General features: G+C 36.6%; 1 protein-coding gene across 18 annotated transcripts in view; it reads right to left on the reverse strand.

The window, feature by feature from the left end:
• NRXN1 (neurexin 1) overlaps positions 1-26,788 on the reverse strand; it is an 846,948-nt gene that overhangs the window by 128,268 nt on the left and 691,892 nt on the right. For all 18 annotated transcript variants that reach the window (XM_029283682.1, XM_029283681.1, XM_029283678.1 and 15 more), the window contains one exon: positions 22,424-22,595. In XM_029283682.1, coding sequence (XP_029139515.1) covers positions 22,424-22,595 — 172 coding nt within the window. The remainder of the gene's footprint in view (positions 1-22,423; positions 22,596-26,788) is intronic.

Consider the following 26,788-nt stretch of genomic DNA (forward strand, 5'->3'; position numbering starts at 1 on the left):
TGCTGTTGAAAGTCTGGTCTGGTGCCTTGAACTGTAAGGTATACAGTCAAAACAATTTGGATCAAATCTATGCAAGACAGAGTTGTAGCTTGTTAATGACTTATTTAGCCTGATCACGGTTCTAACTCTAGTGCTAAATGGTGTAGCACTGTCTTTCAAGAGACTCTTGGATTTGAGACACTCTCTGGAGCCATATATATGGATGCTATGGCAAAGCTTCAGCTGGTAAACTGATTGAAGATCTTCTGGAACTGGGTTGTTCAAACAATAGTGATTCATGAATAGTGTCATCACTATAGATTCCTATAACATGCTCTATAGGGTGTTCCCTTTAAAGATCTCTTGGAAGTTACAAATATTAAAAAATGCAGCAGCTTATCAGCTACCTGGGAATAGAACATGTAGCACGATTATTGGTTTGGGTCTAGCTCCAATTCAAAGTTTCAGTTAGCAACTTTAAAGCCTTTCATAGTTTGGTACCTGTGTGCTTGGATTAGTCTTTCTCACTTAGATTTGTCTCACCCTGCATAAATCTGGGAGCTGAAGTACCCCAATTCAGAAAAGGCAGTGGGTTGGGGTCTGATGATGTGCCTTTTCAATAGCTGTCCGCATCCTTTGGAATTCCTTGCCTTTTGAAATAAGAAATACTCCCAAACTCTTGGTCTTTAACTTCTTCATATTCTGTAGATTATATAGGCATTGATGGTAGTAGGGCTGCCTTAGCTTAACTTATTTAGTTACTCAGTTTATTTCCAATTTTATAACTGGTTGTTATTGTTGACTGTAAAGTGCTTTTAGTCCTTGTGAAAGTGGGCAAAAATGCATAGCAAAAGCAATAGCCCTTGACTTAACTAAGCTTTAGAATCTCATGAAATAAATGTCTAAACAGAACATTTTGGTGTGTGTATTTTCTGCCTTGCAGATACTTAACTACAAAGGGTAGTATATGTCAAACAGAAAGGTTTAAACTTGTACAATCAGGATTTAAAAAAATACTTTTGACAAAGCAAAGCAACATGAATTTTGAATAGAAATGCCAATTTATTTGCAACATTATTAAATATATATATCCTGTCTCAACATCAGCATGTCAAAGAAAATTAATACTAAGAAAGCAAAGGCTGGCTCTTTTTCTTCTGGCTGCTCATGTTGACTTGAATCCATATCCATAAATATGTTGTAGTATTATGTCATTAGTTTGGCCAAGAAACACATATAGGCTATAATCGCACTATAGATACCACAAATATGTTGTTGTTGTTCAGACATTAAGTTGTGTCTGACTCTTCATGACTCCATGGGCCATAAACCTGCATCAGATATGACCAAATATATGAAACAGAATCAAGCCACTATGAAAAATTTCTGTGATTTTTCTGGATTGAATAATCCCTTCTGAGACAATCAGAGCCAGTTCAGGATCTTCAAAAAGTGTTGTAAATAATATGGCACTACAGAGAGGATGCAGAAAATCAGACTGTATAAAAGCAACCATTATTTTGTTTTCATTTCCCAATATATCAGTGTGCATTTTGTCCACTGATGCTGCCTATACGCTAGAAGTATATGTGTTACACTTAGTTCACACTATGCACAAATGGCATTCAAATATAGCTTATATACATATACTAACAATGCACATCCTCCACTGCCAAAAGCAGACAGCAAACTGTTTACACTCCATTGTACTTACACCCTGCGGTACTGCCAGGGATCCTATTAAAATGTAAGTACTAAAGGACCACTCATAATCTGATATTGTCAGTGGCCATTCTAAGAGAAGCATCCATATGGACTGCAGCTGTCATTGTGGCTCTCTTAGTGACTGTATTTTATCACAGCAGTAGGTTAACAATGGAATGATGGCTATAGATAGGAAAACTGACCACTGAGGTCTACCTTATATGAGGCCTGCAAGTTGTCCACCTATGCTATATATAATAAATATATTAGTGTGGGAAGATGTGAAAGGAACAAGAAAGGTGTGACTGGCAAATCTCATTTCTAATCAGAGAGAATAGTATTTTACGTATGCACAGTTCTGTGAAAAGAAATAAATATCAATAATAACTTTCCTTATCAAAGAAACTTCCATATCATCAGACGCATATTCCCATGCAAGATATCTGGAGGTTCTTATATTTGGCGTAATTATATTACAAAATTTGGCTGATTGTTGTACTCAGCAGAACTGCTTTTATTGACAGATCTCCAGACAATGATGGATAGATGTGCTTTGCATCTAATGCTCACAGGGGGCTCATTAAATTTCTCACAATTGAACTCACCGTCCAGTTGGCTATTACTAAGCCACTTAACCTTGTTGCTGTTTTAATTATTAATACTGTTTTTTTTTTAAAAAAACTCAGATAAATAAAGCAGTTATACTTTGATTTAGCCTGAAGTTGTAGATGTATATTCTTTTAGTCAAATACTAAATCCTCAATGCCTACAGCTGTATGAGATCCTATCTTTTTCTACATTAAGGTATTCTGCATAAATCAGTCTTGATTTGCCCCAAGAAGCCAGAATAACAGACCAAAAAGGCCTGTTTCTAGTGGCAGAGTGAACACTGGCATTAATATCACAAAAGTTAGGAACTTCTATCTAGACCAGACATGTCAAACTTGCGACGTCACGTGATGTCACGCAACGTATCGGAGCTTTTTCGCCGTTGCCGGCAATGGGGTGGGTGTGGCTCCGGTATGATGAAACCAGCCCGCAGGCCGGCAGTTTGACACCCAATCTAGAATGAGCATTTGAAACCACTGTACCATGCAGATGGCATTTATGACAGTACACATTATATGAGACAGGATAACTCAAGCCTTTATTCTAAGGTGGGTAAGAGAATCTCCTCCAAATCCATGTTTTTTTTTTCCCAAGAATATTTTAGCCTTCAGTGATTTTTTTTTTCAAACTCTTACTTGTAGTCTGCTATGTTTTCTTTTTCCTCTCCAATTCTTGGCCATTCTTGCCAAGCCATAAATATACGTTGCATATCCACAGAGAACCATGCCATGATGCAGAATAATTTCTTCCTTCCAAAGCAACTCCTCACAGGGATTAAGAATGTTTCATTTTGTTTTCATAATGTTCTTAGTTTGCAATAACTCTCATGCCTCTCTTAAAGCTCATTTTTTCCTACATCTGTCAAGCTGGACCTTAAATCATGTACATCCAATAGTATAACAGCAATTAGGCTTCTATGGGACTTGTGTGTTTCTCCAGCATGTCTTTAGTTTTGTTAGTAAAAGTCTCTATATTTACAAGCTACTCTGTTTACCAGTTTTTTTAATTTTATTTCTATTCTTTCTGTACAATGAATCAAATAATATGTGTATCTTTTTAACACGTTTTAACTAATGTAGGCATTAAGGAATATTCCTATATTTAATATTAGCATACACATTTTCTAATGAAATAATATTTTTCACAATTACACAGTTTTCTTTCCTCTGTGGCCTACCGGCAATTTTCTCCTCTAACAAGTGAAAGAGCTATCTATGGTATAAGTACTATCTAAAAAAAAAAAAAGCACTTACTGACTTCAGATCAACACACATCTTATTGTGTGTTTCCTCTGTTTTCTTTCCTGGGTAGGAGAACATAACACACTACTGAAGCAAAAACACTGCCTAGACCAGTGATGGCAAACCTTTTAGAGACCGAGTGTCCAAACTGCAACCCAAAACCCACTTATGCATCGTCGAGTGCCGGGTGGGTGTGGCCCATTAGGTGGGTGTGGCTACGGTGGTAACAGCAGACTGGGTGGGACTAAAAAGTTCAATCAATCAATTCCAACTTTGCATCCCGCGAGAAGTTGAAATTGACTGATTGATTGAACCTTTTTTTTTTGTACACGGCAGAGGCCTAAAGTGAAAACCCAGCTGAAGGCCTAGGACTAGGGCGATGGCGCGCGTGCCCACAGAGAGGGCTCTGAATGCCGCCTCTGGCACCCGTGCCATAGGTTCACCACCACTGGCCTAGACAATCACCCTCAATTGCTTAACACCAAAGCTAGCTCGTCCTTTCCTTTCCTTTCCTCTCTCCTCTTTTTTCTTTCTTTCTTTCTTTCCAATATAGACTAACAAAAATGACATTGAACTACTTTTTTCTCTTAAGAAAACTATTTATGAATGCAGATCCCATTGTTCAGAACAAAAGCTACAATTCCTTTGTAATACTTAACAAAGAGGAATGAATGATCTTTCAAAGAAAACAGTACTCCTGACACAATTTGCAAATCTATTTTGTTTATGGAAATTACTTGACTTTTCTCACAATAATCTGAAATACAAGAAATTGCATGAAAATACTGTATTGCACTACAGCAGTTTTATAGATTTCAGATAGCTTCGTTAATTCATAACTATGTAAATAAAGTGAAAGCATTATTAACAGAGGGGTGTATTGCCTCTTATATATTAGTAAAATAAAAGCTGTTTCATTCCAAGTGTTTGCTGCTAATTATAATCAACTATAAGCAAAATAACCAGCTTTGAAATGACTACCTTTAAAACTAAATGATGCAAGGTAAGCAATGTAAATATTAATGAGCTCCTCAGTTTAATAAACTAGTAGGATTTGCAAAATGGTCTGCATCCCATTATTGATTCTAGAGAAAACTCCAAATGAAGTTACTGGCAACAGATCAATAGAAGGAAAGATAAAGAGAAAAAGATTCTGCCCATTTTTCCTATTGGAAATGCTCACAAGTCATTTCTACAGACCAGCATAAAGTAAAAAGGAACTGTGCAACATTCAGATCAATAGTCAAAAGAGGCTAAGGGTGAAGTATTCACAGCCCATTTTGATGCAGTGTTAGAATAAATATTAAGCAAAGAGTAAAGCACTTAGCTAGACCTCTTTGAATACAAGAACAGCAGCTTAATCCTTCAGAGTGATGCTTAAAATGTGATGGAAGGACAGCAAGCATCATGCTACATATGGTCTTTGATTTCCAGGCTCTCTGTTCCTCTGTGTTGATAAGAAATGCGATTGTCCCAACTGCTCTTATTCTCTTATGCAACAGTGAAATCCATTTTTAGAATTCTGGGCTCATTTTTCTAGTGTCTCAGTGTAGCCCTTTCAAATCTTTAGTAAATGCCTGTGCAGATAAATGCTAGAGACCTTAAAGAATACAAGGAACTACAGTCAGTGTAGACAATTCTAATGTGGATGGTTAATGACCTAACTTCTTGTATGGCAACTAGTTAAATCTGTTATATACTTTGGTGTGATATTTTCCATGAATGTTTTTGCCAATACTGTTTGAATGAAAGAAATCTTACAACTATAACAATGCAAGCTATTTGTTCTGCAGTTAAATATTTTTAGAAGACTGAAGTGATTTTCTTTTGCTTTTTGATGTTAATGAACCTCCCATGTTTTTGGCTCTTTATTTTGAAGTTTCAGGGGAAAAAATATTTGCTGAGTTCCTTTAAGTCAGTCTTCTCCTATTCCAGATATGTTAGGTTCTTAGAACCCCTGATTTTCAAGACTTCCAGCTAGCACAGCTAAGCAGTGAGAATGCTCAGAACTGTACTTCAAGTACATCTACAAGATATCAGGTTCTGAAAGGTAGCATCAGATAAAGAACATTTCTGCTTGGGTTTATAAATGTACTGAATTAAATCAGAAAGGTTTCACAGAAGTCTTGTATATGTTGCTTCTGGACAGACAAGACACACTGCATTCCTGCTTTGCCAAGATTATTATACCTTCTCTAGAACAAGACACTTTCTTATTGGAAAGGCCAAGCATGAATGTTCCAAACAAAAGTTAAAAATGACAAAACAGAAATGGCGATACCAGCAAATCAAGCAGGAGGCAGAGTAGAAAAAATAAAACTTTATAGAGAGATCTTTAGTATAATTTACAGCAAACACCTTTCCACACTTTACAATAAAAATACTGAAAACATTAAGCAGGTGGATGATCAAACCTGAGCCATTAATTTAAATTAAAGGAATTTAGCTTAACTCCTGGGGATTTAACAGAATAACAGAGTTGGAAGGGATTTTGGAGGTCTTCTAGTCCAACCCGTTGCTCAGGCAGGAAACCTATACAGTAAAATTTCAGACAAATGGTTGTCCAATCTGCTTAAAAATCGCCAACATTGGAACATTCACAACTTTCTGGAGGTAAGTTGTTCCACTGATGAATTGTTCTAACTGTCAGGAAATTTCTTCTTAGTTCTAGATTGGATTTCATGTAGATGTTATTTTGGGGGAACAGTAGTGAAGTGATTTACCATTGCAACTTTTGGAGATATTCTGTTGACTTCTCTCTCTAGCTTAGTGAAGGTAACAATTTATAGACAAAGAAAATATTTCAACCTCCAACAACTACAAACCCAACAAGTGAAATAAAGATGAAGATTTTCCATGAAGAGAGAAAAAGTGTAAGTTCCCTGTATCTAAACAAAGGAAAGAAACAAAGCAGGAAAACTTTAAAAAATGGAATCAAGAATGTTTCATCTGGAAGAACCAGAATTCTCTGGTCATTCAAAAAGACAATGTTCCTGAAGACTCAAGGAATTACCATTGCAGTGGAGAAAGACCCACAAAAAGCAGGCAATAGCAAAGAGCCTGGGATGCTGCAAGGAGCAAACACCTGGAATAATCTGCCTGTCTGCAAGTAACTTCATCATTGGACATTTAAGAGATTAAATCAAGCCAAACATATTTGGAAAATCTTCCCAGACTTATGTGAAAATAGACCTTTTAGCAATTTGTGTAACAAATATCTGGAGGGTGAATCTAAATCTCCATATTAATCAAATTAAATATATTGCCAGTCAGTTTGAAAAACAAACTAGCAACCCCAAAAACTTATACTACAGTAGAATAAATGTTGGTTGCCTTCATTTTAAAATTATTGCCTAGACATTACCAAACTCTTACATGCAGCACAAAGAGAAAATAGATATAAATTTCATAATAAATTGCTTTCAAGAGTGAAAAAAACCTTTATTTTTAGTGTTTATTTTAGAGTTATCAGCATAACTCTAATGGGAAATCTGCATAACTCTAAGATGCAGTTTTCAGTCAAGAATCTTCTTGTAAGGTCATGAAAAGAGAAAGGAAATGCTTCATTTGCAGTGCCTTGGGCTACCCGAAAACCAATGGTCCTAGGAAAGACAAGATAACCTATTAGACTGCATTTTAAAACAAAATACTACCAGGGAGATAATACAGTAATGAGTGTAAGAACATACAGGCCACTAGATGGCATTTGTTTTGATCCTGCTGCAACTTTTAACTTCATTAAACAGAACAAAAAGCTCACCCATTGAACTGAATCTACCATTTGTTTGACAAACAGACAAAGGCTCCGTAAGACTTGGTTATGTATTAGTAAAAAGAAAGGTGATTAAGAATGTCTTACATGTCCCAGATCTGGAGTTAATAAAATATATCACAGAGAAAGAATGCAATGTAATATTTAACCAGAATAATTGTTAAGTAATCTAGAATGCAGAATTGCTGATAAAAAGCACCCCCTTAAAAAAATGACAATTTGAATTAGACTATGAAAAGTAAGGGAACCAGAGGAATAGGACTACAAAAATTATGTAACCAAATGGCACCAGATAATGAAACAAGAGTCCCAGATGCTGTTTGTAAATTGGAAGGCTTAGTCAAAGGACTAAAGTTTCAGCCATGTGTAAATCAGTCAATGTGTGCACATTATGCAAAAGCCAAAGGCATTAAGCCAATAAAATGTGAAGAGGAAAAAAAAGAGGCAAAGAAACCACTGAACTAGTGCATGCTGACATTTCTGAGTCAATACCGTCACCACATCAGGTGAAAACAAAAATAATTTTCTATTCATAAGTGGTTACATAAGATACACAGATTTTGGTACTTGCTCAGTGAAAGCAGTCAAGTAATGTAGAAGAAAAAAGAATAAGAATGTGTGACTTTAGTAAGCAATAGATTTTTTAAAAGCCTCAAGTACTATGAACAGATAATAGGGGTGAATTTATTGCAAACAGCAAGCAAAGGACCTGATGGCATAGATCAGGGGTCCCCAACCTGTGGGCCACGGCCCGGTAGTGGGCCGTGGGACAGGCTGGCCAGTGCGTGCACATCCCCCCCACTTGTGCTAGCGCCACAGAGCATGAAAACAAGCCGCTGCACTGCATAGTGGAAAAATGGGCTGCTGCCGCACCTTGGGATGTGAAAATGGGATGCCGCCGCATCTTAGGGCCGATGCCGATGCCGTGCCTCAGGGCGCAAAAATTCTTTGTGTTCTAATAATAAGAAAATGTTTTTCTCTGGTCTACATTTAATGATAAGCTGAAGGACTATAATTTTATATCATTATCAATAGTTGTTACTAGATTTTTTTCTCCCCCTCCCCACTAATTCATTTTCTTTGTCATTTAATTATTTTAAACACTATAAAATAGGTGGGGGAGGTTTGGTTCAGCATATATTTCCCACTTTTAAAAAGTGCATTACATACTTAGATCTCAGATCACTAACATGCTGAAAACCTTAGCTGGTAGGCTACAAAGAAGCAGATTGAGCAGAAGGCAAGGATGATTGTGAGTCCATAAACAGCCAACTGTTCCTGCAGGAGGATTGGTGATATTAGTTGGACAAGCAAAGATCAATTAGGCATCCTGTTATCCACCAAAGCATAGTATGCATTTGCAGCACAAGCATGCTAATAGGCTACATGGCTACATAAACTGAAAATGGACTTTTGGATAGATGTACCAAATAGTCCTATTTTCAGAAGAGCCAAGGATATATTCAATTCTTTCAGAGAAAACTGCATCCAGATCAATGTATATAAATACCAAATACCATTATATGGAAGATGCTCAAGAGAGACTCACTGAATTGAAATATTGCCCATTGGAAGACATGCTGGCATGTTTCCTTCTTTGCTTCAGTCCAAAGAACAACACAAACCCTTTGAGAGATTATGATGTTTGTATGGACTATTGCATGAACCAATGAAAAAAATGGGTGTTAGAAGTCCAAATCTAATGACATCGACTCTTTAATACTTTGTGAAATACTGATCACAAATAAGCAGTAGTATGTGGAAAGAAAGGTAAGCATTGATTCTGTATTTCGATTAATACAAGATAGTGTCTTTTTTAATGTGTGTGTGTGTATGTGTGTGTGTGAGAGAGAATGCGGTAGAGAACAGTGAAAATGAAACTGTGCTCAAGGAATAGGATACAGTACGACAGTGGTTCAGAAGAACAGTTCCATTTAAAGCATGCCTTTATGACAGCCATCCCCAACTTGGTTCCATTCTGATATGTTGGATATCAACTCCTCACCTTCCATGGGTTTTCATTTTAAGGTACAACTGCTGCTTTTTTTTCTAAAGGAGGCGGAACACTGTAATTAATACATTTGGAGATCTCATTCTCATTGGTTTATTTATTTGATTCATTTCTCACCTTTATTTTTGTACAGCATATATAATGCTTCTTCCTTCTCCATAACCACTACTCATGAGGTGGGTTGAATTGAGAGACTGAGTGATAGGTTAGTCACAAAACCAGCTTCTGTGATAAGCAAGGTCTAGAATTCATGGTATGTTGATTTCTAGTTCATCAAAATAAAAGCAAAAACAAAACCATGCTCTCACTTTATAGGGGTAGAAAAAGTTTAATGTGAATCTATGATATGTCTCTTCTGTCCTTCTATCTCACGAAGAACTCCTTTCAAGAAACAGGACTATAGTTGGTTGTGGTCTATCCAGTCTTGGTATATAGGGCTGCTATATTCTCCTGCTCAAACGTGGACAGCTTCTTGAAAAACAACACCAAATGTAGCTTGACTTATGATTTGGAAGGGAGCTAAAATTGATCATTCAACACAGGATAATCATGATTTGATGTATTAATGAATTAAACATTTCAATTATTAACGAGGGAGAGAGTAGAATGGCTAATACCTAACACTTTTCACGTTGCAAAATTTTATTGCAAGGCCCATTTAAAGTTATTTCTGCTTTTGTTCATTTCTAATAACACAAGTAATTTTCTTTCTGGAAAATAATTTTGATTGCAAAGGCATAATTATGCATCCGTTTGTGAAGATGTGACTATTACAAGTAGGTTATAAATTCAATAGAACTGGGGACAGAATTGGATACAACATAGGTGGATTTTTTCCCCCTCAAATGTATATGGGAACAGGCCAACTTTTTCAAGGCATAAATAAAATGCAAACATAAAATACCCAACAGTCAGGCTAGGGGAAAAAAAAGATCTTTTAACAATAAGAGTAGGTGCAAGAAAGAGATTAATATCTTCTCAGCTATCTGAATTACTTAGGTTGGGCCTCTCAATTTTTTTATCTAGGCCAGACAAGAATGTCACTTTTTCCATTTCCAGTATGAATTATAGTGACTCTTTCTGAATTAGTTAGCTAAATAGAAACTTCTGTCCTGAAGACATGAAGTTCTACTGTACTGTCACAACTCACAATGCTAGCAAATAGATACTGCCAGAGACAAATGTGACCAATTTTTTTTTTGTTACAAAAAAAAAAAAAGAACCAGAGAGAGAGAGAGACACCCACCTTGTGGCTCAAAGACATTTCACAAATCAATGCTGTTTCCCAGAAATTAATTTTGTTTGTTTCATATCGGGAATAGCAAATTGTCTGGCTCAAAGGCTCAAGTCAGCAGCACATTTATGTTGCCTTTTGGAGGACTCTGAACAACCTCAGGGCTGCTTGAGGACATAATGGAAACAAAATGCATCACCACAATGACACAGCAGAGAAAAGCAGGCTGATAAAAAAGCTTAAGAGAATATTTGTGCTAGCTTCCAGCATAACACAAATTTCTGCTGTGGTTTGGAAGCAACTATGCAATGTTCAGAATCAGTGCTGCTGCTGCTCAGTTGACATGCACAAGGTATACTGAGAAGCCAGTAAGGACCTGACATGATCTGTATGGAGGTTGGTTGGTAGTTTGGGGTGTTCTACTCTTCTTGATTGTCAAAAATGCTTTTCTGGGTTATATCCCACCTTGCACCTAACTGAGTGTGTGATAAATATTGAGATCAGACATACAGACAATAAGCAAATAGATACTTAAATCTATTGCTATAGTTACTCATCTCACAAATGCAACTCTGGGCAGCTGACAAAGATTAAAACATAAAATACATACTTACTATAAAACAAACACTACATAGTTGGCCAAATTAACTCATAGCAGTTTGTAATAAAAATCCAAAGCAAAGCAAACACAATAAAACAACACTTTTTTTAAAAAAAAAAATTAATCCTAGGGACATAAAAATGGGACAATGAGCTAAGCACTTGCAAGTTAAAAACATTCATATCATAATTCATAAGATGATCATTATCTTAGCATTAAAAATGTGGCAGATAGGCACTAGGCATGCCGCTTGGGAAAAGCTTTCCAAAACTATACTGGGAGGTGGGGATATAAATGTATATAAAGGCCTTTTTTCTGTTCACCATATAAAGGAATTATAGATTCCTTGCTTTGTTTCAGCTATTCTTGTCTAAATCTGAGCCAAACCTAATCACCAGTTTACTTTTTACTTTAGGCTATAAAACTGTCTAGATTTGTCCTGAAACAACAGTTATTATAACTAACAATTACTTTAATTGTGAAAAGAGAAGAGCCTCTTAGGGAGCCATGATGACAATTTATATGTCACCAATCAAGATAATGAAACAGGATTATATCAATGTAAGTTTGAAAATCGCTGTTCTATCTTAAATAGAAATGTGCTGCTTCTTATTCAAGTGGAAAATAATATGTGTTTCCTGCTCAGTTTACCGTGCAGATGTTAACTCACAACTAGCAACTTCAAACCTCTGGTTAATCTTCATAGGAGTTATTTTTGCAATTTTTGCAATTCAGATGTCAAGATGGGAGTAGATCCATTTTAAGATGCTGATCTTCAACAGATAGACTGGGTCTCACCCACAGTGAATTCTCATTTAATCTTTTCAAAAACAAGATGGAAGAATTGCAAAGAAAAAAGCAGAGAAGAAGAGATAAATGACTATTACAAAGGAATCCAAATTTGAAGATTAGAGTCTAGGAAAGGTAAAAGAATAAGAACAACAAAGAAGAAAGTGTTGTTAACCAAAACAACCAGAAAGAGTTATAGTCAAAATTTGTTGAATTAGATTATCAATTTTCAGAAAGCTAAAAAATAATAATCAATAAATAAACTGAAAACAACAACTTCTCAGAACTGAGTACAGAAATAAGCATATAAAGCTTTGTTATTATTACTTGGAAAGTTTATTCCAAAAGATCATTCTGCGGTCAATATATTTTGAGCTATGGTTCAATTTTTGTTAAGAGAAGTTCTATGTAGATAAAAGTGAAAATAAATAAATAAAAGAAACAATAAAGCCCTGAGCTCATATTGCAGCAAAACGATTATGCACTGGATTACTACATCTAAAAATAAATGACTACAAGCAAAAACATGTATGTATCAATAGAAGAAAACACATGTTGAACTGAGGAATCCTAGGTGCTCTCTCAGCGTGATAGTTCACAGACATTTCATTGCCGGACTAAGTAACATCATCAGTGTTAATGGCCCCGCTAGTGGTGGTAGTGCTGTGGATTTCTCTTTGATACTTTCTTGATTAAAATATTGTTTTCTGCTTGATTTATTTGTCTGGTGTTAATCCCAGTTAACACACAGAAATATTTTCAGGGGAACAGGAATGGCCCATCGAGGGTGACTATTTACATTACAAATCTGAAAATTAGAAATGTAAGGAGTCCAGAATATCATAGGCAAGGATGATGATGGATCCCTACTCCTCACCACATCCATTCAATGAATACATGAAAACTTGAAATCTGCAGCTGGTCCCTAATGCAATGGAATGGGCAAGTTATTAGTGCCTCTCAGTGCACTTATATTACACCATTACTCTCTGAGCTGCACTGATTTTCAATTTGGGTGCAAATTAAAGCTGCTGGTTACTACTGCTATTCACAGCATGGAAGCAACGTATTTGCAGGACCACCTTTGTCCAAATGTTTCTATCTTTCACACCAGATTCAGCAGGGCACACTTTGGATCTCATCTATTAAACAGTGTTATATAACAAGGCCCAGGAGAGGCGCCTGAATTTTGCAGATTATAGTTCCTGAGATTTGTTTGGCATCCTTGCTGGCATTTCATTAAAAAACAAACAAACACCTCCTTCTTTAAAGACTTGGATGCTCCCTCTACATGGGGTCTAAAAGTGAGCCTATCAATGTTTTTTTGATATGTCTGTGGATATAGGGGCTGAGTTGCTCTTATTATTACTATTGTTTTTATTTTCTTGATTTTAGTTTTAATCTTAATGTGGTTTTAATTTTAATTCTATGTTCACTGCTCCTAAATACAATATGCAAATTGGGTGACTATATAAGTTGATTTAAATAAATTACATAAATATATTTAAATCCAAAAAAGGAAGTTTGACGTGAAAGTAGTTACGGAAATTCAAAATATATTTCTGAAAAATTCTGAGTTGCTGATATACCAAAGCTTCAACCTCTGGGTATCTCTTTCCATTTCTCACCTTTAGTTAAAACTAAGTAATTATTATATGTTTCAGAAGAGTAATTCAAAACATGCTACAGGCTTGATTTTTAACAATATATACTATTGTTTTGAAAAATAAAAATAGCTACATCACTTTATCTGTTCTTCCAATTATAGGAAATCCCATCAGAGACTAATCTTGCAACATACTGTCCAAATAAGCAGTAAAATATTATACCATTCTACACTTTGCGTACTGTGGCCTCTCAAACATTGAAAACTGTTTAAAGATCCTTTAAATTCTGATAACATCTCTTCTTAGAAATTTCCAGTGTTGGAGCATTCACAGCTTCTGGAGGGAGGTTGTTCCACTGATTAATTGTTCTAACTGTCAGGAAGTTTCTCCTTAGTTCTAGGTTGCTTCTCTTTTTGGTTAGCTTCCATCCATTGTTTCTTATCCTGATTTCAGGTGCTTTGGAGAATAGCTTGACTCCCTCTTGTTTGTGGCAACCCCTGAGATATTGGAACACTGCTATCATGTCACCCCTAGTCCTTGTCTTCATTAAACTAGACATACCCAATTCCAGCAACTGTTCCTTATGTGTTTTGGCCTCCAGTTCCCTAATCATCTTTGTTGCTCTTCTCTGCACTCTTTACAGAGTCTCAACATCTTTTTTACATTGTGGTGACCAAAAGTGGATGCAGTATTCCAAGTGTGGCCTCAGCAGGGCATTGTAAAGTGGTATTAATACTTCACGTGATCTTGATTCTATCCCTCTGTTAATGCAGCCTAGCACTGTATTGGCTTTTTTGGCAGCTGCAGCACACTGCTGGCTCATATTTATGTGATTGTCCACTAGGACTCCAAGATTCCTCTCACAGTTGCTACTATTGAGCAAGGTACCCCCTATACTATGCCTGTGCATTTGGTTTTTCTTGCCTAAATGTAGAACCTTACTTTTTTCACCATTGAATTTCATTTTGTTAGATAGCACCCAATGTTCAAGTCTGTCAAGATCCTCCTGTATCTTAAGCCTATCTTCTGGAGTGTTGGCTATTCCTGCCAGCTTTGTGTCATCTGCAAATTTGATGAGTTTCCCATCTATTCCCTCATCCAAATCATTGATGAAGATGTTGAAGAGCACTGGAGCCAGAACAGAGCCCTGGGACACTCCACTACACACTTCCCTCCATGTAGATGCGGTTCCATTGAGGACCACACATTGAGTATGGCCGGTCAGCCAGCTACGAATCCATCTGGTGGTGATGCTGTCTAACCCACATTTTTCTATCTTATCAAGTAGTAGGTTCTGGTCTACTTTATCAAATGCCTTATGAAAGTCCAAGTAAATTATATCCACAGCATTCCTCTGGTCCACTAATTTTGTCACTTGGTCAAAGAATGCAATAAGATTTGTCTGGCATGATCATTTTTTGACAAACCCATGTTGGCTTTTGGTAATCACTTTGTTTGCCTCTAGGTGTTCGCTGATTCATTGCTTGATTATCTTTTCCAGAATCTTCCCAGGTATTGTCAAGATCCTTCTTTATATCATCTCTCAAAAGCACAGCGCATGTGACATCCTCTAGTGCTGTGTCAGTGTGTTAAATGATGCTGAAACTGTCAATGAAATATTAGTAAGTGCATCACACATTTCATTAAAAGTTTTCTCTTAAAGATGAAAAGGGCAAAAGAGAAAGCTCACAAATATATAAAAAAATCACAAATTAATATTTATTTATTTGTCTAATTAAAACAAGAAAACAAAATATAGACTTGAGAAATATTAAAACCATTGATGAGATAAGATTATGGATTTGTTATTGCTTGAGAAAGAAAAAAAAGGCTCCACAGTCAAAGGAGATTAAAAGATCTCAAAAAATCTGAAGTGATGGCTGGTATCACTTTTAACTCTTAGTGGAATAGTAAGAAAAAAAAGTATTGTCAATTACGTGGTCCAAATTACAGATCTTAACTTTACTTTTCCTTAGCACTGAAATGATGGATAGTTGGAATAATCATAATCACACATACACACACACAAACACACCAAAAACATTCTCTCTCTCTCTTTTTTTTATGCAGTCAATATTAAATCAACAATATTAAATCAAATATTAAATCAATATTTTCTCTTATTTGTATGAAATATATCAGAAACAGTTCGGTCTAGTGGTTAAGGCTCCAAGCTAGAAACCAGGAGGCTTGAGTTCTAGTCTTGCCTTAGACATAAAAAACCAGCTGGGTTACTTTGGGCCAATCACTCTCAGTCCAATTCACCTCATAGAGCTGTTGTGGGGAAAATAGGAGGAAGAAGGAGGATTAGATATGTTGGACTGATACCGGGCCACAGCATGCCAACAACCGGTCCGTACAAACAAGCAAAGCCCCACCTGCGGGATGCAGGCAGCACACAAACCCATCCACTCTCCAGTCCGTGGAAAAACTTTTCTCCACGGAACCGTCCCTAGTACCCAAAAGGTTGGGGACCTCTGGTATATATGATTTTCTTATTCCCATTTGAATTATGCAGAAGACTTTCTCTTGTTAAGGAAAAATGAGTGACAATTAATTAAAAATAACAAACAAATGTGGTAATACAATTCAGAAGGAAAAATACACACATACAGACAAATCAAAACCTGTGCATAATGAAAACCAAACTTTTCTGAATTATTTAATTTGTACTAGTAACAAAGAGTTTTAAATGGACAAGCAAGTGAAAACATCTAGGTTGCTTGCCTGGACAGAGAATTAATCAGGCTGAAGTATCATAGGAAGTCAAACTGATTTCTTCCATCTCAAAGAAGAAGGGATCAATTGCATAGTTCAGATGAAGACTTCTTAATTAACCTGATGATCTTGTGAATGTTTAATTAAATCCAGATGCAGGTTCAGTAGATAAGTTAAAAAGCAAGTGTGTTTTCTAAACAGGCACCTAAAACACACTGTGGTCATGTTAATAAGCATTAATTATATTTCTAAAATTCATAGCTTGGTTTAAAATATTGCAGCAGATAATGATAGGCTAGATAAGTTTGGCCTACCTGGAACAATTATGATTTAATGGAGAGGAATTGGGGGGCTCTGAAACAAAGCTGGTTCTAGATAGCAGAAGTAGCTAGAGATAATTCATAGCCAAAAACAGAAGAGCCCCTTAGCCGCTTAAAAAAGTATACAATGGATTAGGAAAGCATTATAGAAATGTAAGGAAAAATATCAGATCTGCTCTGCAGTATTTGTGTAATAGAATTCCTTGTCAATGTGACTCTCATTCATTCATTCATTCATTCATTCATTCATTCATTCATTCATTCAAAAACAAATACCTGACTGGCTTCAGAGACACAAACTTTTCTCTTTCAAGGCTTAATATGTAGCTTTCTCTAACTTAGATCCACCAGAGGGTTTAACTAAAACTCCCTTTATTCCTGACCACTAGTCAGGTTTGCTGGAGTTTATGGAAGTCAGGGACATTAAAAAATTACAAGAAAATCCAGTTTGGAGAAGCCTGATCTAAGTTCTGAGTTTCTCAGTTGAGTGCTCAGAATATGAAATAGTACCACAGTACTCTTTACTGAATTTCAAACATCCCTGTAAAAAGACTGCCTGGAAATACAAGAAAAAAGGGGATAAAAGGAAATTGGCTTCAGCCACTGATCCAAACGTGAAACAGCTGTTTTCTCTCAACAGCTTTGCCCTAATGGAGCAATCACAATTTTCTCAACTAAGGACAATCCAGAAACAGGAACTTGCCCATATGAGAATCAATTCCACATTTTCCCCCCTGGTAGCAGCAGTGCAGTGCAGTTTTGTTTTGTTTTTTAAAGGGGGGGGGAGGGAAATCACTGACAAATGGGTCAAAAAACCGCAACAATCCATGGAAATGTTGGCCATGAAGTTAACTGTGAATAGTTTAGGAAGGGAAAGGAAGAATAGATAACAGCAGAATTCTACTGTAATGCAGTGGGAAACATTTAGAATTTTCTGTGTCAGCTCAAGGCATTTAGTACAGACCACATAATCACCATTGCCATTTGAAGGCCACTGCTTGCATATACAAACAAACCATAAACCACTCCCAAAAAATTTTTTTTGAACACCAGGATAATATCAAACTAAAAGCTGTTTAATATAAATGCTGAGCTTTCGTCGGCCAGCACTGCCGACATCATCAGAGCATAAAAGCAAGTTAATGGGAGTTCTCTTTATGTTACCGGCTGGCTTTGCGCCCGGCTTTTCGACCTAATCATTGGTCCACTTGATGTCTCTAATTGTTTTGTTTTTAAAGGGCACGCGTTTGCTGCTCCCTTGGTAGTTTCCAAAACTGCTTTTCCCTTTTCCCCTTTCCTCCCTCCAATCACTTTCCTCGTATGCATCCAGCTGTCTGCTGCCACCCCGTTGGTTTCTGAAGTTGCTGTTCTCCCTCCCCCTTTCTCCCCCCTATCGCTCTCCTCGTATGCATCCAGCTGTCTGCTGCTACAGCATTGGTTTCCGAAGTTGTTGTTCTCTCTTCCCCCTTTCTCCCCCTAATTGCTTTCCTCGTATGCATCCAGCTGTCACATTGTGCCAAGCACTTTCGCTCGTTCTCCTCCCTCACTTCTATCCAGGGGCATGTCTGTTCTTCCCTTGTGGGGCTGTCAGCAGGTTGTGCGTTCAGCGCAGTCTTCTTGCTTTTTCGTCCTGTCACTCCTGTGCAGGCGTTCACGGGCTGGTCTGTCAGGCGGGTCCGGGTGTTCATCCAGGAAGCCTCCAACAAGCATGTCTCTGCATCTGCTCTTCTGTTTGGGAGTGCTGTTCCTTTTGGGGGGGTACACCCGGGTGTATTGGAGATCTCCTTCCAGCCGCTCACTCTCATCCTCCTTTCTCTTTCCCACCACTCGCGATCCTCGCGCCTCCATCATTAGGTTGTCTGCAAGGTGCGCATTGAATTCTGCTCCACCATTTGACAACTCTCTTGCTTTTCTTGCTCACGTGCAAGCTCCCAAGGGGTGATCTACTATCAATCGCTCACAGGCACCCGTTACGAGGTCACCAATAGGATGTGGCATCACTTCTATCTCGCTTTCTCCTATCGTTGTGAGGTGGATTGGGGTGCATGTACTTAGGGTGTCTGTGGGGTACATTTCTCGTGTCCCTTCTTCTGTTCCACCTGTGGGGTGTGTTGTCAATCCATTGTTTCATTGGCAAGTTGTTCCCTCCATCGTTGCATCTCTCCGCCCTTGCAACGGGTCGATAGGTTGCCTTCATTGGGAATTGTGATGTTGTCTTTCCCATGTGCTCAGCGTTTGGTATGCTGGGCAGAGTTCTATGTGGCAGTTTATGGAGTTCCCATCGGAGAGCCAGGCCTCCTTGAGTAGGTGGCCTCCCTTGGTGGTATCCCTAGACATAGTTTGTGCATTGGCAAGATCGAACCTGTGGCCAAAATTGGCCATGTGGGTCCACACCTGCGAAAGTTGTTCATGTTGTTCATATATATATATATATCCTTAATAATACTAAAATACTTAATAATACTAAAAATGCGAATCCTGGGCATCATAATACAAATTAAAAGAAAAGCGAACACCAGGATAAAATAACCAGATAGTTTAATGCAAACAAGCCTGTAAATAAAAAGTCACTAAGCTTTCATCCGGCCAAACTGCCACCGTCATCAGAGTTGGAAGACAACCATCGGGGCCATGGGCAGGTTGCCAGGTCCGGAGCAACTCGACGCATTATGGTCAAGCATAATTAATGGGCCTGTGATGTACTTGAGAAGCCAGGCGCAGAGGCAGGCGGTTACATAAATCGGCTCCCAGATCTCCTTTTATTCCAACTCAGATGATGGCGGCAGTTTGGCGGGATGAAAGCTTAGTGACTTTTTATTTACAGGCTTGTTTGCATTAAATGGTCTGGTTATTTTATCCTGGTGTTCGCTTTTCTTTTAATTTATATATATATATATTGCAGCTATCAAGGACGTATATGTATATGTATATATGTATATTTGTTTTCTGAGGTTTTCGTGGGTGTTTGTATATAGGTCTTTAGTTATTCGGGTTTTCTCCCGCGTAGAATTAGAAGTATATATATATACGTATATATATATACGTATATATATATATGTAGGTCTTTAGTTATTCGGGTTTTCTCCCGCGTAGAATTAGAAGCGTCTTGGTGACGTTTCGACGAAGTCACATTCGTCATCTTCAGGCTGGTGTCTTCACTTTCCTGCTTCTGGGAGTAGCTTACTTTATATATATAAAGTAAGCTGTGAATCCAAGAGGATCCCCTCAAGTTAGGTACCGGGTCTGAGGTAGTGCAACCCTATATAGGACCAACATTCCTAAATACATAGGGCCTATCCACAGCCACTATGTCTTGCTAGAGTTCAGTTGAAGTGTGTTGTTTCCAATCTAGACTCCCACAGCCTCCTGGCACTGTGAAAGGATGCCCACTCATCCATCCTCTTCACCCAGGATGGAAATATATAGCAGGGTATCATCAGCTTATTGGTGATACCTTGTCTCATGGTGATGGATGACCTTGCCAAGCAGTTTCATGTAGACGTTAAAAAGGAGCAGAGAGAGCCCTGGGCCCTGTGGCAGCCCACAAAGGAGGGGCTGTGAGCTGGACCTATTAACATTGATTGGGACCAGCCTTGGAGGATGGAGGTGAACCAGCACAAAACTGTACTACTCACCCCCAACTCCTTAAGTCGACCTAAAAGGACGCCATGATTGATGGAATTGAAAGCCACTGACAGATCAAGAAGACCAAGGATGGATGTGACCAATGGAGTTTTGGTCCCATATCTGGGGGCCTGAAACCTGACTGAAACCTGACTGAAAGGGGTCCGGATGCAAAATGTGGGCCTGAAACCTGACTGAAAGGGGTCCGGATGCAAAATGTGGCTTATAGATTAGGCAAGAAACACAAAAACAAAACAGGTGCTATAATGGCAGAGTTAAATCAAGACAAAGTGCAAAAACAAAACAAAACACCAATTTTTGCTGTTCCATTACAAAGGCACCATAATGATATTGATAAAAGCTTAAAGAAAATTAAAGATTGAGAACAACTGGCCTGAGCTGAGCAAGAAGATGCACAAGGGAATTCTGAGTTATGACTAAAACTGTGGCTTTAATTAGGCCCTGCTGTAATGTACAAAGAACTATTAAAATCAACAGAAAGATTGTGAACACTCGTTTAACATTTTATGAAACGTTTCCAGAGTTTTCTTTTTCTGGGGGAGGAACTGACTTAGTGTTAAATCCAAATGCCTAAGGATTCTGCAGCATAGAGCTATTTATTGTTCTACAGATTTAAGCTTGCTTTTGAGCATTAAAAATCAAAGCAGACTGAAAGTTTAATTTTAAAAAGCTCAACCTCCCTCCCCAAATTGCATGCAGTATATAAGAAATGAAGATAACAAATAAGATAATAAACTAATAGCAGGAGATAAAAACATAAGTAAATCTACAGATACTAAAATTAAGCAAGTATAGTCAAGAATATACTCTTTTAATTGTCATGAAGGCCAGCCAACAACTTATGGTAAGAATGTTTCACAAAAAGGACTGGCAAAGGAAATGCTTCCCTGGATAATGTCTTCTTAAACTCACATCCTTTACCAGAGAACCAAAAATTGGGGCTCAGATGCTGATTTTAAAGATAAGTAGAAGTTCCATTGTTATTATTCTAAATACAGGAAAACTTCAAAATTCTACACAAGACTCCATTCTTGCCACTCATTAATTCAAAGGATCACAGCTTATTAATTGGAAACTGACATTAGTACCAGAAAAAAATCATCAACTTGCTAATTGGTCTCAGAGTATAGAAGACAGGTGAAGTAGCAAATTTTCCTTTATTATAGACTCTTATCACATATGACTGGAAGTCACAAATGGCAATGTCCAGCCCAAACTGGGCTGTAAGACCACAAAGCATGATTCCTTTGCTATAAAATGTTGAAACGGAACTTTAGTTTCATCTTGTTCAAATCTCTCAGTGACATCAGAGCATCCTGATTATAAAAAGAATTGTAGAAATGCCTGAAATGAATCCATTATATTTTAACTCACTCAAGCTTTCTTTATTTTCATTTTGCATCAAGTATTGTTATTTTAGACACTACATAAAATATGTACATTTTTTTATCTATTCCTCCTAAAATTCATTTTTTCCAATTTATGACATTGCAGGATAGTCACGTCATTTTCATATGATTCAGCGTACAACTTTGTGGTTTTGTGCAAGGCACAAGGCTGTTTGTTGGCTTGGCCAATTAAAAATATTTAATATAATTCATGATCTGCTGAGATCATAGAACAGCTCAGCTAATGAGAAACAAAAAATTATTTTGGGGGCAACAAACCATATATTGGACAGGTTTTGATGAAACAGCTTAAAATAAGCAGCTGGTGAACCACAACTAGCAAATGTTTATAAAATTAATCCCATTTTTCTTTAAATTAGTGCTGTAATATATTTTGCTACTTCACAATTTCTGCTTAATAGTAATTTATAAAATAAGTACCATTTTACAGTACTTATTTTAATTCCAGTTTTTTAAAATGTTTTTTCAACGTATTAAGCTATTTTTGTCAAAGCCTTTGCATTATCTAAGCAAACCAATACATTAACACCTTGTTATTGTTATTTAAAACTTGGTTTCAAAGAATTTTGACATCTTTACTCCTTGATTTTATTCATCTGTCCAATGTTATGAAATAAAAACTCAAAAATTTCTATTTTAACAATTGGTAAAATATTTTTGTAATGGCAGAAAAGAACAATTAGGCATCTTGAAGAAGAAAAGATCTTATATACCTATGCAAGAAAAACAACCTTTTAAGTCCCTGTAATTCCACAAATCCATCAGATTGTATTTACGTTCTCACCTGCTGGGTAGCGTTCTATAACCGGCCAGTTGTCCACCTGTAATGTGGCATTACCACCACTTCTTGTAAAACGTACTACATGGTATTTCCCATCATTAATGATTGCGTTGACTTCTTCAATTGCGATATCATCTGTTCCAACATTAAATTTAACACCAATTTTTCCTTGATGCTGTAAGAAAAGTCAGAAATAATAGAAGATATTAGTAGTTATTTTAAAAAATTACTCTACACATTGAGTTGCAGTGTTTTAGCTAGTTTACTCTTTGAAAGGATACTTTCTTCTCAGATTTAACCTTCAGAAGAATAGCATAGGTAACATTGATCTTCCTCAAAAGTCCTATACAATTTTCATCCCTTCTACTATTGTCAGCTTCCTTATAGAAGAGATCCCTGAAGGGTAAGGGAAGAAATTACATGAGCACTGTTAAAGAAATCTGCTCAAATTGACTTTTCACTACGTCTCTGTGGGAATAATCCTAGAATTGCAATATCCCAAATAAAATCCAGGAACCAACAGAATGATCAACTTTAGAATTCTCAATCAGTATTTCATTGTAGTATAGTCTTGTGTTGAATAATATTGATGAGGCAGATACTGCTTTATATGACAGCTAGAAGATGGAGTTATTATAGATATTATTCAATGTAGCAAATAGAAATTTACCAACCACCTGAACTAAGGAAAGAACAGCCCCTAATCTGAAATATCAGAAGGACAAACTGATTTCAGCTTTAATAAGACCCACTTCACATAAAATTGTAGTAGTATTATTGGCAATTAAGTAGTTTTATCTATTCAAAGCACTACCATGTCTTTCAAGCAACAATTCACTCCAAATATTCTTATCTATTTTAATTATTATGGAAAAGGACTCATAACTGGGAATTTACTGCTTAATGAGTAGTTTACTGCTTAATGAGTAGTTTACTGCTTAATGAGTAGTTTGTTCATTTAAAATATAGACTAAAGTAATTATTGATTTTGTTTCCATCAAAGATAAACAAAATGCTCTTTTTCTGAAGCAATATTGAAAAGTGAAAAGAAAAAAGCAGAAAGTAATAGTACTAGCAGTAATAATAATAGTTAATAGTAGAACAACTAGATAAATAAATATACAGTAACTGCTGCGTCTTTTGAAAAGCTCCTAGGTTTAAAAACAAGTAGAAAATCACTTATTTGAGAATAATTTCTCAATTTCTCAATACAATTTTTTGCATCCTCCTGATCTGTTTTTTTAATTATACAATCTTGTATCACTTTTCATACTAGATTTCAGATCTATGCAGTGGTGGGATTCAGCCGATGCACACCACTTTGGCAGAACCGGTAGCTAATTTTTTGTTGCCCAGGCCCAGAATGGACTTCCGGAAGCAGCAGCCACCCAGAGAACCGGTTGTTCATATATTTGAATCCCACTACTGGATCTATGTTGAAAAACTTCCTCAAAGAAGCATTAACAACTTCAATGCTTCCTACTAGCAGCCTTAATTGTAAGATTAGGCTGAAGATGGGGATGTGCATATTTGACTATATCTCTTAGTTAAACATAACACTGTAGATTTGTTGAGTGGATTGCATAGACTTCCTTATCACATACAAACTGCAACCACAGAGTACAGCTAGAATTATCCCCAGGGAGACTGGCTAAGTTCAGAATCACTATCTTGCCTTGGGATTTAATTTGAGAATAACTGCATAGAGCCTAAGGAGTTTATGAGGATTTTTATTGACCTGGAATATAATATTACTGGGGGTAGGTTGGAGTAGGGGGTCACCCATTCTTCCTCCATGAGGGGAAAAAATAATTTAAAAGAAAAGACATTTTAAAACATGTTTAAGAAAGATGACAGCAAAAACAAGACTAATTTTTTTCTAAGTAAACAAATTCCAAAGCAAAAATGTTAGAGATTGTGGATTCTTCTAAACTGTTTCAGCAACTGAAGTGACAAATTGTGCAATTCATGTGTTTTAATCACCCTCTTACTCTGCTATTCATATTCATCAGAAAAAGTAAAACAAACAAACAAAAAATGTAATTGCTCTGGCACTGTAAGCAATCACCTCTTTTCACAAATTATTAAATATTTAAGAACTTCCCCAGAGGCATGTGACTATAAAGTACATATACTTTATTCAACTTTTTCTGCTCCAAAATCAAATGCTTTGAAATCCATTCAATTTTGATGATGCTCTTTTATTTCAGTATTCATCCATATCTTTCCTACTTGCTTCTACTTGCTCCTATATAACATTTTATAAACAGAGAAAAAGAAGCAAAACACCTTTAAAAAATTAAGCAGGTGCATGCAAATTATAGTAACTAGATGCATTTACATGTTTTTATGTGGCAGAATTCTCTACTTCAAAAAACTAGCAACACAAAGGACAATATTGAACATCACAGGAAGATTAAAAATGCACATGAATGCAAGAGAGCAGAAGGCATGGAAACTTTCTCTATGTTTCTCTGGCACAGTTTTCATTTATTTGTCACCATATGATTCTGACAATGCAAAACTGTGTATCAATATAGCCATTCTATGGTCAGTCCTTTAAGCATGTGCTAGAACTGTAGCCATATTAACCATTTAGTAATTATATACTGAACAAGATGACAATTCTGTTATATAGCCAATCAGATTGACTATACTTTGTTGTTGTTAATTGCAAAGTCGTGTCCGACCCATCGCGACCCCATTGACTATACTAGAAGAGTGTAAATAGAAGTCTCCTATGATTTGAGTCCTGTTATCACTTCTCCAGCACTGAACTAGAAAGGTAGGAATAAAATTGGTGTTATTATGAGGGTGTAATGTCCCCATTCTGTCTGGACAACTAACTCTTTGTAACTTTCTGCATTACAGCTGCAATGCCTGAAAAAAGGGAGTATCTCCAGGTTACTTAAGGATATATTCCCTTTCATCGACACTGTGAGCCAAAACATTACCTCAGTTCTCAGTGCTCAAAGCATTATCAAGTGGAGGGCTCTTTCTCAGCCTATATAAGATCAGATAAATGTATGTTTCAGAAGTAAATTTCAACCCAAATATCTAATTTTTAAAGAAATCTGACAATTCTTTAAGAAAGCTGAGCATTTCAGAGGATGTTTTTGAATGTCTTAATAACAAACTGTGCAGCAAGTCACTACAGCGGAACCTGCTACCTTTGAATAGATGTATTCTTGCCATCCTCCTATACCATCTTTGCACAAAGGTCCACCCTAATTGAAATCAGGGATTCAAAATTCACAAGGATTTTTCACTTGTGTTGGGCTCTCACAAGGCTAAAATTTTAGGCATATATGAATGGCACCACATTTTATTGTAAAGCATAGTATTAAACTTTGAAGAGAACTTTAAAAACCCTCAACCAAAAATTATGTTAATACATCCACTGCTTCTGTATTTAGAGTACATTGGTATTTATAATACAATTCAATATCAAGATTGTTTAACATCAAATCTCTCTCTTTGTAATGTGTTTTAAAAGAAACTTAGTTATACAGTCAAGAACTATCACTGAAAGACTGTAAGATGTTCTACAACTGATAGTTCAGTTATCATTTAAAGCTATTCAATATAGTTACCGTTATATGGAAATTTCATTAAAATTTGCATGTAAAAAACCGTATAAACAGAGATAGGATCTAAGAAGCAGTGTTCTGTTTTGGTCTTTTCTTTCTGGAATTTGATCCAAAATCAAATTTAATTACAGAAAAGCTACTTTAATGAACCAAAGAAGTCCTGGAACTCTATTATGTTCCTTCAATATTAAGAATAAAGGAGAATATCTTCCCTTTTGGTGAGAAAATCTAAGCAGCTCAAAATATACTTGTCATGTAAAAATACATGAAAAACAAATCTAAAGTTGATGGCCAGATGGGGTGTACTGATCAAATGTATCACTGTTGTTTTTTTCTTCTAATCAAGAAAATGTAAGAATTTGACTTCAAAACATTACAATTCAAAATGATCATTTTGAATCTCATCCTGGAAAAGAACTTGGCTGTTTTGAAAGTTCTGACCTGCAACTGACCTATTGTTTTGTGAGTTGTGATTTGATAAGCCTTTCTCGAACTTTTTTCCCAATCTAATCAGTATAAAGTATGTCTTTGCTGCAAATAAGATTTAGATTCTGATTGTGAAGTGTTGAAGGCAAAACTGCATTAAAGCACTTGGTCACATGGGGAAGTGCTCTACCTGTCTGCCTGGTAAGTTACAACCATTTGATCTTAATTAACTAAGAATGAATTAATCTAGAAGATGGATTTTATATATGTAGTACTTTATTTGGCAGGCATTAATGCAAAGGTATATGTATGTGCACATTTGGTTCCTCATACAGATGTTGCTGATGCTGCT

Source organism: Protobothrops mucrosquamatus, unplaced genomic scaffold, assembly GCF_001527695.2.
Source record: "Protobothrops mucrosquamatus isolate PMUCROS unplaced genomic scaffold, P.Mucros_1.0 scaffold181, whole genome shotgun sequence".
Lineage (NCBI taxonomy): Eukaryota > Metazoa > Chordata > Lepidosauria > Squamata > Viperidae > Protobothrops > Protobothrops mucrosquamatus.